The sequence below is a fragment of the Sesamum indicum genome, linkage group LG14 (genome assembly GCF_000512975.1).
Source record: "Sesamum indicum cultivar Zhongzhi No. 13 linkage group LG14, S_indicum_v1.0, whole genome shotgun sequence".
Lineage (NCBI taxonomy): Eukaryota > Viridiplantae > Streptophyta > Magnoliopsida > Lamiales > Pedaliaceae > Sesamum > Sesamum indicum.
The window spans coordinates 832710-853022 of record NC_026158.1 but is presented as its reverse complement, the minus strand read 5'-3'; the positions used below and the strand labels follow the sequence as shown (position 1 = coordinate 853022).

Below are 20313 nucleotides of genomic sequence, written 5' to 3'. Positions count from 1 at the left end.
TTTTTTAATTTTTGGCCATTTTCTAATAATTTTTGGCTTTTAGTTTGACCCATGAAGTAATTTTTTTTAATTGACGTTACAAAATATTAGTTTTGAAAATTAACTACAATTTGTCTTTGTATAAGTAATTATGAATCCAAACATTATATCTTTCTGAAATCAGTTATTTTATAATTAATTCTCTCATAATCAATTATATTATAATTAATTATATAAACGAGGAGCCAAACTCTGTGTCCAAATTTTTGAATGTACAACGATGATAATAAAAAAATCATATATTATAATCAATTGTTTTAGAATTAATTCTCTCATAAATAATTATATTATAATCAACAATCTCGCACACCGTTTGATATTTAGAGTTATAATTAATTGGAGTAGCAATTTTTTGGGTCACTAATTCAGCAAGGCGTAATAATATTCGACGACTATTTATTATTTTTCTTGAATATTTTGAAAGAAGTTCGTATGTAATATATAAAAAAAAACTAAACAAATTTCATAAAGTGGTGAGTTAAGACTATCGAGAATCAAAAATAGTAAAATATGTCAAATATAGTTTATATGTATTATTAAACAAATTATAACAATATTATCTACAATCAATATCTTTTTGTCTATATCTTTGTTCACAATTAAAAAGTACAAAAGTGAAAAATATTTTGAAAATAAATATAATAAATAAACACTACCAATCAACACACATATAGACTATTGTTGCGCCAATTACTACATTTTTAATATATGAATATCTATACCTTATTATTAGTGAGAGTATCATTTTGGTATCTCACATTTTTGGTCTGCTAATTTATATAATTTTTATTATTTAATTTAATTAATTAATTTATTTGTTAACTTCCCACGCTCCCACTCATTTGCACCCCAAACCATTCTTATAAACCCCCATAGTGCTCACACTTTTCAAATTCCACTAACTCTTTATAACTTTTTTTTTAAATTTAAATATTTTAAGTTTCTTCAATTATAATTTATTTTAAAAAATAAAATTACTTTTTAAAATTTTGATTTAATTATGCATACTTATTTGAGTGTGCCATACACACTAGCGTTTAGAATACTACCAGGTATTTATTCTAATAACCATCATGGAAATGATGGAATACTCCGTGAAATCCTCATTTTTATATTTAAAGTTTGAACTATTTATGATTTTTTTAATTTTTAATTTGTGTAACAATGTAATCTACTCGTGCCTTGGTACGGAGTACTAATTAGTGATATGTAGAAAATAGAAAAATTGGTAACTTATCGAATTGAATTTTTTTAAAAAAAAAATTACTGTATTTTCTATTCTATTGAATACATATACATAATGTGTATAAAATATTTTTCTAAATAAAATAAAAATCCTAATCCATTAACTTACTCATTTGAGGTTTAAGTATGCTATAAAGCAATATTATAAAATTATGTTCAAATTTAAGAGATTTTTATGTAGTTATCCTGAAAACAACTATCATATAAAGAGAAAAATGGAAAATTTGATCGATATGATAACCGCAAAAAATGCCATCCTCGTCAACTGATCTTTAAACAAACTATTATGTATTTTTTAATGCAATAGCCCTCCTTATAAAAATAATAATAGGCAAAAAAACATATTTTTTTGATAAAATAAAAAAACATAGCACCCTCTTAACTTTAAAAGAAAGCACAATGTAATATTTTGACGTTGGAGACTATGAGCTTCTGTTTTAAGAAAGCGAGAGCCAGATTAAGAATGTCAACAAGTTAGATTTGCCAAAACTCGGGACCCCATCTATCAAAAAATCCTTAAACCAAGGGGGTTAATTAGACCCGCTAAAACTAATTTAAACCTTTTAAAAACTTAAAAGTACATTTTAAAAAATAATACTATCATAACTCTATAATACGAGATATTATTGAAAGATTATAATTCTTTTTATAAAATTTGATCTCATATTTTAAAATATTTAAACTTTCAAAACATATGCTACTTATATATACATTAAATCCACGAACCATTATTTGTATGCATTATAGGTAAGTATAAACAAAACATATATAAATATATATATATATATATATATAATATGAAAAAACACTAAAAGAATCAGTTTTGCTCGAGTCTGTGTCCAAAACTCCAAATTCTGAGACTCATTCCGGAACCCAGTTATGGTTCCAAAATGGGGCTAGTTCAAATCTAATTTAAATCCATTGTCATCATGAAAATGCAATTAACCCATTTACACACACTTACCAAACAAGTTTGCATTTATATTTTTTCTTGATATTATTAGATATAAATAATACCTAAGCAAGTGAGCGCAACGAGCAAACGTGCTAGAGCTCTCTAAATCTCTTTCATTTGAGAAAAGTCCAACCAACTTCTCAAATGAGTTAGAGATGATATATTATTAGTGCTTGGTAAATAAGAATAGTAGTTTTCACTACCCTTCATGTTCAAATTTCTATTGATCGGGACTATATCTAGTAGCTTCTTGGACGGCGGTTGCGTCATTATACCTCATAGCCATCCCATCAATATTCTCCTTGATCGATGCTTTTCATTAATGTTGTTGTCGAGAATCACAATTAATGATTGACGTGATTCTCACTCTTGAGTTTGTAATCTAAATTTTCTAAAGTTAATAATAACTACACGTTAGTATGAATGGAAAGAAACTTGATTTAAAAAAAATTGCGTAGAACTGCTAAAATTTGGACTATCTCAATATTCCATAGAATTTGACCTAAAAGTAGGCCTAAACACTAGTATTTGTATGGTAAATTTTTTAAGCTAAATAATAACTACATGTTAGTATGAAAGGGAACTAAACTTGCTTTAATAAACCGCGTAAAACTACTGAAATTTGGACTACCTCAATAATTTAAGAAACTTGAACCAAAAGTACGCCTAAACCCTTGATTTTGTATGCTAAAGTTTCTAATTTTAATAATAACTACATGTTAGTTTGGAAGGAAGCAAACTTGCTTTAAAAAAATCGCGTATAATTGTTAAAATTTGGACTATCTCAGAATTCAACAAAATTCAAACTAAAAGTAGGCCTAAACCCTAGCATTTGTATGGTAAATTTTCTTAGCATAATAATGCCTACATGTTAGTATGAGAGGGAAGTAAACTTTCTTTAATAAAACAGGGAAAAACTACTAAAATTTGGACTATCTCAGAATTTCACAAAATTTGAACAAAAATTAGGCCTAAACCCTAGAATTTGTATGGAAAATTTTTTGAGCTAAATAATAATTACATGTTAGTAAAGTAAACTTGCTTTAATTGAACCGCGCTACATTATTAAAATTTGAACTATCTCAGAATTTCACGAAATTTGACCCAAAAGTAGGCCTAAACCTTAGCATTTGTATGGTAAATTTTTCAAGCTAAACAATAACTACATGTAGTATGAAATGGGAAGTAAACATTTTCTAATAAAACAGCGTAAAACTATTGAAATTTGGACTATCTCGAAATTTCACGAAACTTAGACCAAAAGTAGGCCTAAACTTTTAACTTGTATGCTAAATTTTTTAAACTTAACAAAAACTACATGTTAGTATGGAAGGAAAGCAAAATTGTTTTAAAAACATTGCGTAGAACACTTACAATTTGGACTATCTCAAACTTCCACGAAATTTGACCCAAAAGTGGGCCCAAACCTAGCATTTGTATAGTAAATTTTCTAAGGTTAATAATAACTTTATATTAGTATGAAAGGGAATAAACTTGCTTTAATAAGAGCGCATAAATCTGCTGAAATTTCGACTATCCCAAAGTTTCACGAAACTTGAACCAAAACTAGGCCTAAACTCTTGTATTTCTATGCTAAATTTTTTAAGCTTAATAATAACAACATATTAGTGTGGAAGGAAAGCAAACTTGCTTTAAAAAAATCGTGTTGAACTACTACAATTTGGATTATCTCATAATTCCATGAAATTTGACCCAAAAGTAAGCCTAAAGCCTAGCATTTATATAGTAAATTTTCATGAAAGGAAGTAAACTTGCTTCTATAAAATTACATAAAACTACTGAGATTTGGACTATCTCAGAATTCCATGAAATTTGAACGAAAAGTAGGTCTAAACCCTCTATTTTTATGGTAAATATTCTAAGCACTATAATAACTACATGTTAGTATGAAAGGGAAGTAAACCAAAACAACGAAAAACTACTGAAATTCGGACTATCCCCGAATTCCATGAAACTTGAACTAAAATTAGGCTTAAAGCCAAGCATTTTTATGGAAAATTTTCTAAGCTAAATAATAACGACATGTTAGTATGAAAAGAAAAGGAAACTTGCTTTAATTAAACCGCGTTATATTATTAAAATTTGACTTATCACAGACTTCCACGAAATTTGAACTAAAAGTATACCTTAGTACTAGAATTAGTATGGTAAATTTTTAAGCTAAATAATAACTGCATGTTAGTGTGAAAGGAAAGTAAACTTCCAGTAAAGTTAAGTTTCATGAATAAGTAAAAGTGTACAAAAGGTACAATACAAGCACTCTACTCAGCATTCCCCTCCACGAGCCAAGGGATCCGCCAAAAACGATATAGCCCTCTACTGCTAACAGAAGGAGGTAAATTACAACTAAGGATTCTTTGTATGACATCCTCCATAGCTACGGTTCCAACAACAATGGGGGGTCGATCCAAGTGCTAAAATCCTCATCCATTCTACTCCTGCCATATGTGGTATATTAGGGAAGTTAAGAGTGTCCGGTATGCTGCATGAATCACATGTTTGCCACCCCATCTAGCCGCTGCCCATTCTACATCCCAGGGCCAATCTCGATTTGGCCATGGGAACCGCACTCGTTGCCAAACTACCACCAAGCATCGTTGCGAGTACCTGCACTTGAAGAAAAGATGGTCGTGTAACTCATTTACCGTCCAAATTAACTTGTCTCGAACACAAGTATGGATGATCTAAGTCACCTATATGGAAGACCTCGCACGACTGATAATCGCCCATAGATGTTTTCTCATAAGTGCTCGATTGAGAGCGAGAATATTCCGTACGCCTCGGCCTCCTTCCTCAATGGGTCGGATACTCGTTTCCATGCCACTTTTGGATACCTGCTATTTAATGATCCTTTCCATAGAAAATTGCACAAGTGTTTCTCAACCTCTCGTATAATATTCTTTTGCAATATGAAAACCAGTGCCCGATACACCTGCAAAGAACTGAGGATTGACTTAATTAACTATACTCGCCCGGCAAAGGATAAATGAACTCCTTCCCATCCTTTAATGTTGTGATCAATCTTTTGCAATAGCTACTTGCAGTCGGCTATAGATAATCGAGAAGAAAAAAGGGGAAGGCTAAGATATTTCACTTGGAGATGTCCTTTCTGAAAACCCAATGTAGCTAGCAAAGCATCACATAAAGAGGAAGCCTATTTGGAAAGAATCAATTGGCTCTTTTGGGGGTTGGCATGTAATTCGGATAGAGAAGCAAACACATCTAGCCCCCTAGCCAGTAATTGCATCAAAGTATTATCTTCCTTGTAGAAGAGGAGTAGATCATCGGCAAAATACAATTAGAAGAACCACATATCATGGCATTTCCAATGAAACGAGAAAGTTTCCTCTTGATCGATCAACTACTGCAGAATCATCTAGAGCACTTCTATAACCAATACAAATAAATAAGGCAACAAGGGGTCCCCTTGTTGATGCCCTCGAGCCCCTTCAAAATAACCATGGACGTTGCAATTCAAACATACCGAGAAAAGTGCCGTAGTGACACACTCCTCTATTCCATTGTATAAATCTTGTTGGGAATCCAAATAACTACAGTGTAGCCAATAAAAGATCTCACTCCACAGTGTCATACGTCTTCCAAAGGTCCACCTTCAAGGCACATCTGGGAGGGAGACGAAGCTGATTATATCCAGAAAAGAGCTCCTATGCTAATAAAATATTGTCTCCAATTACTCTTCCCGGCACAAACGCGTTTTGCAAAGGGACTAATAATCTTGTCTAAGCCCACACTAATCCTCTGCACTAGGATCTTGGTGATAGCTTTATAAATAATGTTGTAACAGGATATCAATCAAAAATCAACTACAAAGTTAGGTGGATGTACCTTAGGAATCAACGTGAGAATTGTAGCATTGATTTGTTCGAGCAATCTACCCACAACGAAATAATTCATAATTGCTCGTGAAACATCATCCCCACAACTGGCCATGCCACTTTATAGAACCCAGACGAATATCCATTTGGTCTTGGTGTTTTATCTTCTGCAATATCAAAAACTGCTGCTTTAACCTCCTCTCGGGTAATAGGTTTAAGCAAGGTCCGCCCCTCCTCCTCCATGATAATATGCCTGGCCCAAGAACATAGGTATCCCAGGTTTAGACCTCGGGACGTCCGCTCCCCACCTAGCAATCATTTGTAGAAGACCACAAATGTTCTAGTGACCTCGTTTGGTTCTGTATAAACGTGGCCCCCTTCATCTGATATCTGAAAGATCCATTTAGAGATCCTTCGAGTAGCTACCTTATGAAAGAATACTCTCGAGCATTGATCTATCCCCTTCATCCACTGGATTTTAGCACGTTGTTGTAGCATGACCTGCTCCAGTCTAGTTGCTTTGAGAAAGACTAGCCTACAACAGTGCTCCAATTATAACAACAAGGGATATGTCGCCCATACTAAAGTAATGTTTGAGCTCCTTCCAGGAAATCGGCCGCAAGTTTTACATTCAAAGATAAGCCCCCTTTTCGCTTTTGTTGTTGACGAAAAAGCAGTTTAAGAGCTTCAGCTTCCGTGTAACCGAATACATCAGTGTGCCGACAATGTTATGCTGCCAAACGTTCTACACCGTACAAATAAAATCCAACGATAATGCAAGGTAATTATCAAATCTAAACATACGTACTTATGGGTCTTGCATTCTCCCTTTTGCACCAACGGAGAGTGATCAAAGTCCTCGGTGTAAGAATTTCATACATCGTGTTCGGCCACCACCTCAACCAGCTATCATTTACAAACATATGGTCCAACCGCTTCCACAAGCTATGGTTGTCTGTGTTGTAGTTGTACCAGGGGAATTGTATTCCTTGCATAGGGAGGGCAATGAGTCCCGTATCCACCACGCAGTTGTGGAACTCATCCATGGCCATTCGAATGTCACCTGAGGCCCCGCACACTTCGCTCAGGTCTAAGACTGCATTGAAGTCTCCCCCTAGTAACCACGGGTCATTGTCAATAGTATCAGAAATATTATGCAGCACCTACCAGAGCTCACGTCTTGTCCCCACATCATTAGCTCGATAAATAACAATAGCAAGTATATGTGCATGCAAGGTACGAATAAGAATGCGATAGTGCACAAATTATGAACCAACGTCAATAATATCTACATCCACAAACTCGTCATCCCATGTAATCAGGGCGTGAGTAATAGACAAATCATTTCCATCTTGACAATAAACTCATTTGTACACGATTAACATTAGGAAAAGTAAAGCGAGTTTGCAGTAAGCCAATGAAATGCAACCTGAAGTCCTTGACTAGGTCCATTACCTCGACCTGGTGATCCCGACAGTTAAGCCCCCTCACGTTCCATATTGCAACATTAATCGTGGAGTACCATCGGGGGGGCTGCAATCTTTAAGGCCCCTAGTGAACTCGTCTGCATCATCCTCAATTGACAAGGCATCAGAAGCATTATAAAGAACAAGTTCCTTACCCTTGCTAGCAGCATCTACTGGCGGACTTCCAATTGTAACCGCTCCTTCAGCACAACCTTCTTGCTCATAATGTTCCCTCCTTATTTCTTGCAAGGTGGACAGTTCCGTAGTGTCCTTCTTGTGCACCGGAACCGCATGCTGCACATAGACAGAGACTGATGGTTTCACCATTTTGTTCAAGGGGCACATCTTCGTCTCATGGCCCAAGCTGATGCAACTTTTATATTTCGGTGGGAGCCACTCATATACCACATCGACCTTGCACGCTATCTCACTCCCATCTTCTCTAAAAATCATAATCACCACATGTTTTGGTAGTTTTGAACTGACATCAAGCATGACGTATACACGAGTGAAATCCAGTCTCGTGCATGCCCTGGTTATGGCATCTAAGTATAACGGTTTGTCTATACCACTTGCTACATACTCAACCCCTCCGTCATCCACAGCTCCGCAGGTAAATATCTCAGCTTAATCCAAATCGGGATCTGTGTATGTTTGAGCTTCTCAAAGCCATGTCCGGCTTTCATTTTTGGAACACGATAGGCTAACTCTGGAACAACCAAAGTCCCCCCTCAATAACTTCCTCTACAGTTGTTGTTGTCTTAAACAATATTGAAAGCTAGATTTTTAACAAAAAGTTGGAGGAATGTACTGTTAATTAGATTGTTTGGAGGATTTTCTATATATATATATATTGTAACACCCACAAATTTTTAATACATAATTGTGAGATTAATTGATAAGTATCTATAAAATTTAGTTCATTAGTAAATAAATTATTAGGTTGAAATTTCAATATTTTAAAATTTTAAGACACTAAATTCAAACTTTATAACTCGAATTATATAAATTTAGAAGTTAAGGGATTAAATTATAATTTTAACAAAAAAGAAAAAGAGAAAAATGGAGATTTGAGGAGCAGCACATGGCTGCCAACTTTTGTAGCATTATTATATAATATTGTTAGGAATGCATCTATGCTAACCACCTCAACTTTCCTATGTGTATATATAATTAGTTATATGTTCTATGCACAAAATCGCCACATTCACACAAAGACCATTTCAGAACTTATCTCTCCTAGTTTGAAACAGGTTAGTATTTGACATTTTAAAGTTAATTAATTCATAGAAATAAATTATTTGATTTGTATGTTTATTAAATGTAATTTATACTGTTGGATTGGTTTTTCATTGGAAAATTTTATGAGTTTGGTTATTTAAATTAGTGTCGGATTAAATATCATATTTGATATAAAAATAATATTGTTGGTTAATTAAATTATTAAATTTGTTAGACTTAATTATTATTATAGTTAATTTACATAATTTTATTGGAATAATTAACAAAATACGTAATTCTATGTATTGTTATTTAATTAAATTATATAGTAACGATAAATTGATAGAAAATTCATATTAATATTTTGAAAATTATATTTAAGAAATATTATGTTATTAAAGAGGAAAAATGAGGTTTTAATGATAATCTAATTTAGATGTGTTATTAAAAACGATAGTTATAAATATATAAGGGGTTTGATTAAATGAATTTTTATGAGTCAGTTGATAAGTTAAATATATACTTGGGAAGCTTAGAAAGTGTAGTTATTTAAAAGAAAATAGAATAGGGGTTTGGACTTTAATATAAGTGAAATATTAAGAGATTGGTGGAAAATGTACGACCATTATATAATATTTTATTTAGAGTTTATGATATTCTATATATACTGATTGTACGTATAATACTCTATTATAAGACATGACGACAAAGTAAAGAGTTGAACAGTCCCTTGTGTTAATTGAAGCATTTGGGATTTGAGTTAAGTATAGTTACTTAGATTTATATATATTGATATGTGTAGTATTATATACTATATATATTGGTTTCTTATATTTGACCGTGAACTTAGATTTATATGCATATACTTAGATTTTGTATATTGATTGTTTATATAATTAGTTGTGGATTATTTGTTGGATTACCTTAATATCGATGGAATTGTTACTGTGTGTTATATGTGATTGTAATGTATGGACGTGAGAGTGGTATGATTATGTGATCGTATAATTTAACGTTGCATGAAATCGAATTGAGAAGTTATTACTGAGTAAGTAATTATTATATTCAATGACGAAGTTAGTGATATTGCTGTGGTAAATTGAAATAAAAGATGATGCTTACCTAGTTGGAAACATAGTCAATGATTTACGATAATGTGATTGATGATGTGATATGAAAAATAAATGAAGTAAACTAGGTATCATGGCACATAAGGTACCGGGGTATTCCGGATAGCGGGGAATATCCTGTACTATTAGCTACACACTGGAGTGACGTGGGGATGCCATGCTTGTTGTGATGTCTTATGCTGGTATTGCTACATATTGGGATAGAGAGTGAGGGAATATCACATACAACGGGTATTCTTTGTTGTATATGATATGACGTTGATTGAGATGATGATGACCTCCAATTAGAGTGATTAGGGCCCTTAATTAATAAACGATAACGTCAAATATTATGTTGTGAATTGATTTACAACTATGGGTATGTATTCTTCCGTACATCTGCTGTTGCTATACGACGAATATTTGTTAGTTAATGTGATTGCATTGTAGATGACTTGCTGCATGTGTGTTTGTATATAGACTGGTTAGCTATACTTATTGAGTAGGCAACTTATTTCGTGCCACGTACTTTTCAGAAGATAGGTCACACTGACTAGCCACATTGGACTTGAGCTGTGTTGTTGTTCTTATTAGGTGGGTCACCTGTGACATCTGAAGCTAGAATTTTTTGCTGTTTGGTTGTTAAATATTCTAGTCCTTTACCGGGTTTGTGTTCAAAATTTTGTACTGTTGGCTATTACACTATTTTCCTCTAATGTTATGTATATGAGGACATCTAATGAGATAAATATAGACTTTTGGCGAGATCTATTATCTTTTATGGTATTTATATATTATATTGATAAAATAGAATAATTTATTTTATGTATTGAAAAGAAATTACTTATAAAATGAATTGTAATTAAGGAAAGGATAAAGCAGTGATAATTAGATATAGTGAGTAGGGGTGCTACATATATATAGGAGGATTTTAGAAAACTTTTTCTATAAAATGGAACTACAAATTTACACAAAATTTTTAAATGAATATATATATATATATATATATATGAAATCAACCAAAGATTCTAGTTAAAAAAATATATATATATATATATATATATGAAATCAACCAAAGATTCTAGTTAAAAAGTGTATTCCTCCAACTTTTTGTTCGAAACCACAAATATTTAATATAAATATTATTGATATTTAACTTTTTTAAACTTATCTTTTAACCCTTATGGTAAAAAGGATACTGATTTATATTTTTCTTGTTATATTTTTAGATTATATAAGTTCTATAAAATTTATTCATAATTTTAATTTTTTTTAGCTACTGAAAAATAAAATATAAATGGCTGCTTATTTTAGGTTAAGCAATACTATTATTATGGTCTTAAAAGTTCAAAACCATCATTATTCACATAAGATATTTACATCATATTCGGCATCTATAAAAAGTTTTTTTTCAGCTTAAGAGCGGACTAATTTGTTCATTTTATAAGTTTAAGAGACTAAAGTGAAAAAATCAAACTTAAATTGACTATTGTACCCTAAAAAAAATTCAAAATCCGGCCATATTTTTGCCAGAAAATGGTCCGAGGGATCAAACTAAGATAACTACTAAAGTTTAGGGATGCTAAAGTTAATAAATGAACTTAATGGGCTAAAGTGATTCTAAATGAAAACTTAAGGGACCAAATATAATATTTACCGTTAATAGAATTATAAAATTCATTATTGTGGCAAAATAAATATTTTATCCGTAAGTATATATATATATGTATATATATAGTTAGTGACAATACTAAAATTGTGACATTCTTTTTTTTTTTTCCTTTTTTTTATAGTGGTTCAAAACCTATTAATCTCTTAAACTTAGATTTCATGTGACTCATAGGGCATGACTAGTATGTAGAAATAGATTAAGTGAGAATGTAATGGATTGAGGAATGAAATAAAGAAGGGAAAGGAATCTCATTGAATAGCATTCCTATGATTGGTACACTCAATAAATTAGAAGGTAATATAATTCATTCCTTGTTCCTTAGTTAATTTCATTAGCATGATTGAACTTAGAAAATAATGATTACTAATGAAATAACATTATTTTTATGACCAAATTTCTCTTTAATAATTCTTGTTAGGAAAAATTACATTTTTAGTCCTGTAATTTTAGACTATTAACACTTTTCGTCCTATAACCTTCTTGGTTTACACATTTTGTCATTTTTTTGGCAATTTTGGTCCTGGACTTCATAGATTTGATCATTTTTTGACAGATTTAATCCTACTGTTACAATTTTGATCCTTTGTTAAATTTTAGATTGGCCGAAATACCACGCCAAGTAACACCTCATCTGCCACGTAGCTATGGTTGTATGCTGACTTGCCCCACAAAATTCTAAAGACACTTAGCCTTAAAAGAACATACACTTTTCCCACAAAATCCCCAATCTAAAACCCTTATTTAAGAGAGAATCCCTTTGAAATTGTGCGAAAATCAATGATCGATTAGAAGAATTTGTTGGTTTATTTGGACTTGAAGGAGGTTTGCAATATTACGAGCCAAAGACTGCAATTTGTTCGTTCCACCATACAAGGCAAAAAGTGCTAATGACCTAAAGTTACGGGAATAAGAATATAGTTTTGCCTTTCTTTAAAAGAATTATTTATTCATATTTTTTTGAAAATATTGAATTTAATTGTATAACAATACTGTTTTAAAAATTGCTTACAGAAGGTTATAAACAATTTACAAAATATCTCATATATTATTAAAATTGTGTATTTGTATAATTTATTTATTTACATAATAAATAATTTATTGACTCATTAAACATATAGTTAACATTTTTCTGTCAAAATAAAAAAATTAATTCAAATAATCAAATGGATTAATGTATTTACTCAGTGCATTTACCATTATTTATTTAGTACTCAGCTAAAAAAAATTGTATTAATGAAAATAATTAAATAATCAAAGTGATTATTTGTTTCTTACCATACATTAGGGGTGGGCGTTGGGTCGGGTTGTTCGGGTTCGGGTTATTCCGGTCGAGTACCCAACATGTCGGGTTGGGAAAAACAAGCCCAAACCCGAACCCGACTGAGTCGGATACCCGACCAATCAGGTACCGTTGGGTTCGGGTACCCGACAGTCGGGTTCGGATTTTGTCTGCTTCAAAAATGTAGAGGGGTCAATTTTTCAAAATGAAAGTCATTCACTAAAGTAAATCCATGCAAGTCTAAAAAATGTAACTTATGGATACAAATACTTAAAGCTTTACATAAATACCCAAAAAAAGAAAGTTAAATCACATCCATAAATTATCAGAGATATTTGCAAATCATTTCAGTAACAACAATAAAGCCAAGGCCTCCTAAATCCTAATGCCTACAGACTGAAAAAAGCAACCAGCTCATATCACATTCCAATCTTCGAGTCCTCGACCTGTCAAGCATTAAACATACAAAGTGGAAGAACTATTAGAGAAAGTCAAAGAGATTAAAAATGTAACATTACACAATGAGATTCTACCGTTCTATTACCTTGTAAAAAATTTACAAGTAGCAGTAGCACAATTAAATGTCATTGAATGTTGAATCAACCCCCAACTTAGTCAACTCTACAATAAAATAGAAAATAGTTAGACAAGCAAAATATACAAGTAGAATACATAAAATTGAACAATAATCAAAATACAAGAAAAACAATAAATAAGTACATTTGTCAACTACTTCAAGTTCACTCAAATCCTCCTCAATGTTAATTGGTTTGGAGTCTTTTCGTATCCAATCTTGAGTACAAATAAGTGCTTGCACTATTTTAGGAGACAAATAGCTCCTAAAAGTGTCAAAAACACTACCACCAGTACTAAATACGGATTCTGAGTCAACAGTTGAGACCGGAACTGCCAATACATCCCGAGCCATTTTGAAAAGAATGGGAAACCTTTGGGTGTTTACACTCCATTTAGTATGCCAAATTTGTCTCTATGCATTTCAACATCCTCACAAAGATATTTCTCTAATTCTGATTTCACGCTATCCCCTTTTCCACCTGATTTATACATATTGAACTCTTGTTCTATGGTGAATGTACTAGTCGCTTCATAATCAGTATATTGCATAGATGTCCCTACTGAAGAGGAAGATGATGAAAAAACACGACTAAATGATGATCCCGGGCTTCCTAGTGTTCCTCGAAGAGTATGAACATATCTCAACTTATAATCATTAAACAACTCATAAAGTCCATCTCTCACTTGTTCTTTCATCACATTGCTTTTTTCGGTACCACCATACAATTTATCAAAGCTAAATTCAATGAACTCCAATTTATGACGTGGATCAAGGATTATGGCATAATATAAAATCATATTCATCTTTTCAATTGATCCCCAATATTTGTCATACTTTTCTTTCATCTTTCTTGCCATCTCATTTAATTCAATGTCATTACTTCTTAACCAATGTCTGAGAAGCAAATCAACTTCACATATTTCACGAAAAATCAGATTAGATGTGACGTACAAGGCACAAGAAATGCCCAAAGTAAGAATGTAAAAATACTTTAAAAATTTCACCAATACCTTTGCCCTCTCCCAATCATAATCAGTCGGTATCCCATCAAATGGTTGTCTCGAAAGATCAGTCTTATAGGTAAGATCTACATCTTCATAAGCATCAAATGCAATCTTAAGGCTTATAGCCGTCTCCAACATCAAGTAGGTGGAATTCCATCTAGTAGGTACATCAACTAATAACAATTTTTCCATTTCCAATTTTTTAAATTCAACACACTCTTGAAATTTCTTGTACCTAGCTGGAGAATTCCTAATATACCTGATGGCCCTTCTAATATGAGAGATAGTTTCATGCTCACCCTTTAAACATCCTGCACAACAAGGTTAACTATATGTGCCATACACCTCATGTGCACATATCTCCCACCTAAGATGTTTTGTCCCTAATTTTCAAACTTCTTTTTCAAGTAAACTATAGCCCCATCATTGAAAGACGCATTATCAATAATGATAGAGAAAACTCTGTCAACACCCAATCAAGCAAGCATTTTTCTACACCTTTACCTATTTCTTCACTTTTATGCCATAATTGATTTTTTTAATAGATGTCCAAGTGTCTGTAGTGATACAAACCTGTTGAGCATGATCTTTAATAAACGACTTCAATCATGCTCTTTCATGCACATATATATTGAAATATTTTTCGTTATTGTTCTTCTTGATGGAATAGCAAACAGTGGGCATGCAATAAGCAAGAAATGCCTAAATCCAAGATGTTCAACTAACTTAAATGGAAGTTCATCCACAACCAGCATGTGAGACAAAGCTTTTCTAGTTTTGTCTTGCTCAAATTTTCAATTAACAAGAGGAGTGTCTCTATCACCTACGCGAGTTGGGTGGAAAGACAATCTATTTTGATTTCTAATGATTTTTTGGGGTTTTTTCTTGCAAGATTCATAATAATTCTTCAAATGTCTAGTTCCATGTGCTTTTGGATCAGCTTTGATCTCTCTACTACAATATTTGCACCTAGCCTTTTCGACATTATCCTTTTCACAATGAAATTTAATGAAATGCTCCCACCACGATGATGTAGAAGTCACTACCCTCTTTTTTCTTTTTTTAGAATCACCTAAAAGATCTTCCTCCTTATCCTCTCCCTCCAACTCCTTATCAATATTATCATCAGCATAATACTCAACCTCTTCAAGATGATCACCACTAACCTGATTTTTCAATCCATCCATATTTATAGTTTGGGCATTCGGTGACGAGTAAGACTGAGATTGAGAGTGACTTCTAATTCCATTATAGTTTGACATTTGAAACTGAAATGAAAGATATATTCTAATTAGAGAACAAAAAAAAACCCACAATATTAAAGCATAATTAAATGGATGTAGTTAAGTGACAAAATAAATAAGAAATTTAAACAAGTATAAAAGTCCACGGCATTGACAATTATTTTATACGTACTTGTATATCTAAAACTTAATAGTGGTAAGTACAAGTTTGATATTATATAAATCACAGCAGCAATTCTTAACGGCAAGGTATAATAGACGCAGCACTGCATTAGTAGAAAATTTCCTATAAAGACAACAAAGAGCAACTTATAGACAATTCTCCAATTACTACTAGCTTACTCTATCAATTTAAAAAAGGTAGAGTGGTTGTACACACAAAATGCAGAAGTCAAAATTTGCATAGTTGAAAACTCTTTCTGCCGCAAGAATTTGGAGGGTGCTAAAAATCATAAAAGCAACCAGCAAAATGTAGGAAAATTGACATAAACAACATGTTGAATTTGTACATACATTTTATAGATCAGTATAAGTATTTTAACTAATGATTGATTTTGATCAAAAACCATCCAAATCGGGACAGTTTCTGAAAGTTTTTACCAGAGGTAGCCCAAGAAATATACCTAGAGATAAATATACAACTTAGAAACAACAAGACAAATATTGGAAAGCTTAGCCAAATCGTCATTCCTCTTTGACAAGGGCGATGGTCTTCCCATACTCGTAATGAATGAGGAAGAGGAGGAAGAAGCAGGGAAGCTTTTGGTTTTGGGAAATAGAGAATAATGGCCGTGGTTAGGGATGAAATACTTACGACAAGTCAACAGCGATGACAAGTCTCTGATCACCAAGGGGGAGCGGCGGGCCGGCTACAAACGGCGAGTTTGGGCCTTCTTCTAAGGGTTTGGAATTTAGGAAGAGGAAACGCAACATCAGTAGCACGAGCAGTCGAGCAGAGACAGACAGAGTAGAGAGACTAGAGACGATAGCGTTTCTTGTATTTTACAACCAAATCAGGTTTCGGGTACCCGATCAGGTTTTTCGGGTACCACTATCCTACCCGAAACCTGATCCGTTTTGTTTTGATTGATTTTGGGTAAACTCGACTCGATGTTTTACCGGTACAACCCGAGCCACCGAACGGGTTGGGTCGGGACCCAAAAACCCGATCCGGATGCCCACCCCTACCATGCATACATAATTATTTTTCAATACTCGATACAAAAACTATTTAAATCTAATATCAATTAAAACTAACATTAAACTAATACAAGAAAAAAAGAAAGTAAAAGAGAGAACTTTGATCACAATATATTGGGAATAGCTAATGTCATATTTGGGAGAGGGAATAACTAATCCCTTATCTAAAGGAATAAGAATATGAGTATTTCTAAACTTAAAGCATACCAATCAAAGGTGTAGGAACAGATTTAGGAAAGTTCATTTCATTCCTACATACCAATCACACTTGTTGGAATTCTCGGATGAAAGGCATTGATTGATCACAGAGAAGCAGAGGACAAAACAGAGAAGTGGTTGATCACAGAGAAGCAGAACAAAGAAGCAGAGCTCCTTTCCTTACGAAGTCGCATATTTGTGGAATGGAAAACACGTTTTTCACTTGTCCTATTAGTTTTACGTTTATGTCAGCTGATTGGTTAGTTGGTTTTGAGTTTGTTATTTTTGTTGTTAGTCGTCTCTTTCATCTGCATTTTTCCTCTGTATTTAACAGAGAGTACTGTACAGCAATTCATATATGAAAATTGGCCAAAGTTCTGCCTTTGCCATGGCAGTTAATACAATTTCTCCATTGATTTCCTTTTTCTACATGGTATCAGAGCCTTTCTCGTGAAGGTCTCTCGATATCCATTGTTCTTTTTCTTCATTTTCTCTGCCATGGAGTATAGCACCTCTATCGGACATGACGCCACTTCAAGTGGCGTTTCAGAACCTGAGTTTATGCAACTGCAATCGTCTGACCATCCGGGAATGGTGATGGTATCAGCATTATTCACCGGGAACAACTACTTCGCTTGGAGTAGGGCTATTAAGAGAGCCCTTACAGCGAAAATGAAGCTCGATTTCATCGAAGGGACTGCTATACGACCTCCAGTTAACAGTGATGAGTTCAAACGTTGGAATCGCATTGATTCCATGGTCACTACCTGGGTTCTAAACTGCATGACAAAGGAATTGGCGGAGTCTTTCATGTACGTGGGATCTTCACGTGAACTTTGGATTGAGCTAGAAGCGCGGTATGGAGAAAGTAATAGCCCTCTGATTTATCAATTGCAAAGGGATATTGGGCAAGTTACACAAGGAAATTTGTCTATTACTGAATATTATACAAAATTGAAAAGGTTGTGGGATGAGCTCTTTTGCCTATCACCTACACCTTGATGTATTTGTACAGGATGCACCTGTAACGTTAACAAAGCAGTGGACGACTTGAATGCCTCTAATCATTTGATGCAATTTCTGGTTGGGTTAAATCCAATTTATGAGCAAGCTCGCAGTCAGATTTTACTTCTGGAACCATTACCTACAGTGACTAAAGCATACTCTATGTTGCTCAGAATGGAGAAGCAGATGCAAGTTAACATAAGTAATGTGGACAATGGTGCTGCATTCCAAGCTAGGGGGCAGAATTATAGAAAGAAAAACTTTGCTGATAAGAAAACCATGGTGTGCGATCATTGCCAGAAGGCAGGGCATACAAGGGACTCATGTTTTAAACTGCTTGGAGTACCAGATTGGTACAGAGACATGACTGAACAGAGAAAGAAAGCTGGAGGAAGGGGGAAAGGTTTCATTGCTCAAATGACTGATGAGGCTAGTTTGACGATGGATGAAAGCAAGCACTCTAACCTGGCTGACTTAGTGCGTATGGAGATGAAGAAGTATATGAAGGAGGAAATACCACTTGATCCTTTAAAGATCAACTATGCACAACTCGACAATTTTGCAGGTAGTAGTGCAATTTCTGCCTCTGATCTTTCTAGTTCTTGGATAATAGATAGTGGTGCAACACATCACATATGTGCAGATTTCAAACTGTTCCATTCTTACACTAAACTCACTAATCCAATGATCATACACCTGCCTAATGGACACTCACAATCAGTTTCACACATTGGCTCATTGCATCTTTGTTCCGAAATCGAATTGACCCAAGTCCTTCATATTCCTTCATTCTCAGTAAATTTACTCTCTGTCAGACAACTATGTGCTTCGTTATCTATCCAATTTAGTTTTCTAACCTTTACTTGCACTCTGCAGGACCAGAAGACTAATAGAGTTCTCGCTACGGCACACTTGATTAGAAACCTTTACATTTTAGAATCAGTTTCTGTACCTACAAAACCTGCGTCTCTTACCTGTACTCCTTACTCTTGCATTGCTGATTTGAATCAATCTGACCTTTGGCATCAGAGACTTGGACATTTGTCCCATAATTCCATAAAGCATATTGGTGATTTGTCACAGCTGAGTCACAATATAAAACCTTGTGATATATGTCCACTTGCAAAAATGTGTAAATTGCCTTTTGAATCCAGCAAAATACGAACAAAATCTGTGTTCTCTCTCATTCATCTTGACATTTGGGGGCCTTATAGGGAGCCTACTACGTCTGGGTGCCAATATTTTTTAACTATCGTTGATGATTTTAGTCGTTCGACTTGGACATTCCTCATGAAGTTCAAATCACAAACTCTGGAAATATTTCAAAACTTTTGCAAGTTAATTACTACTCAATTCAATAAGCAAGTGCAGTCCATTCGAACCGATAACGGGAGTGAATTTCTTAGTTCTTCTTTCCAGCATTTCCTTCGAAATTCTGGGATCGTTCATCAACGTAGTTGTGCTTATACTCCACAACAAAATGGAGTCGTGGAGCGTAAGCACAGGTCGTTGCTTGAAATAGCCCGTTCCATCATGTTTCAAGCCTCTTTTCCTCGTCATTTTGGGGTGATGCTATCTTGGGAGCTACATACTTAATCAATCGGTACCCAACAGCAGTTTTAAACTGGAAAACTCCATATGAAGTGTTATATGACAAGCCTCCCACATATTCTCATCTCCGTACTATTGGCTGTTTGTGTTTCGCTATTAAACCCGAACCTCATATTTCGAAATTTGATAAGAGGGCATCTAGATGTGTATTCTTGGGTTACCCTAGTGGGCAAAAGGCATATAGACTTTATGATCTTGACACTAAATCCACCTTTGTTTCCAGAAATGTTCAGTTTCGTGAAAATTGTTTCCCTTTTGCTACAATCCAGACATCCACTTCACCTATACCACTGGCAGTCATCCCCTTAACTGATGATGATCTTGAGGATAGTACTTCAATTCCTAAGACATCTTCTCCTCCCTCGTTTTCCATCCATCCTGACCAGCATTCGTCTACTCCTTCCCCTGCACTTCGCAGGTCCATGCGAAGCCACAATAAGCCTGCGTGGCTTAACGATTTCATTTGTCATCTTCCTTCACTTGATCAATCTCCTATCATCACTTCTTATGATTCTGCATATATGGGATTTGTGTCTTCACTTTCTATCTTGCAGGAGCCTAGAACGTACAGGGCAGCAGCTTCCATTCCCCATTGGACTGAGGCCATGCGACAGGAAATTGCAGCTTTGGA

The 20313-nt window shown here is 33.9% G+C and overlaps 1 protein-coding gene across 1 annotated transcript; it reads left to right on the top strand.

Annotated features, from left to right (window-relative positions):
* On the top strand, window positions 17565-20244 carry LOC110013112. Its single transcript, XM_020698825.1, has 4 exons — window positions 17565-17934; window positions 18082-18866; window positions 18948-19140; window positions 20237-20244. The coding sequence occupies exons 1-4, from the start codon at window positions 17565-17567 to the stop codon at window positions 20242-20244; spliced, it is 1356 nt and encodes a 451-aa protein (XP_020554484.1).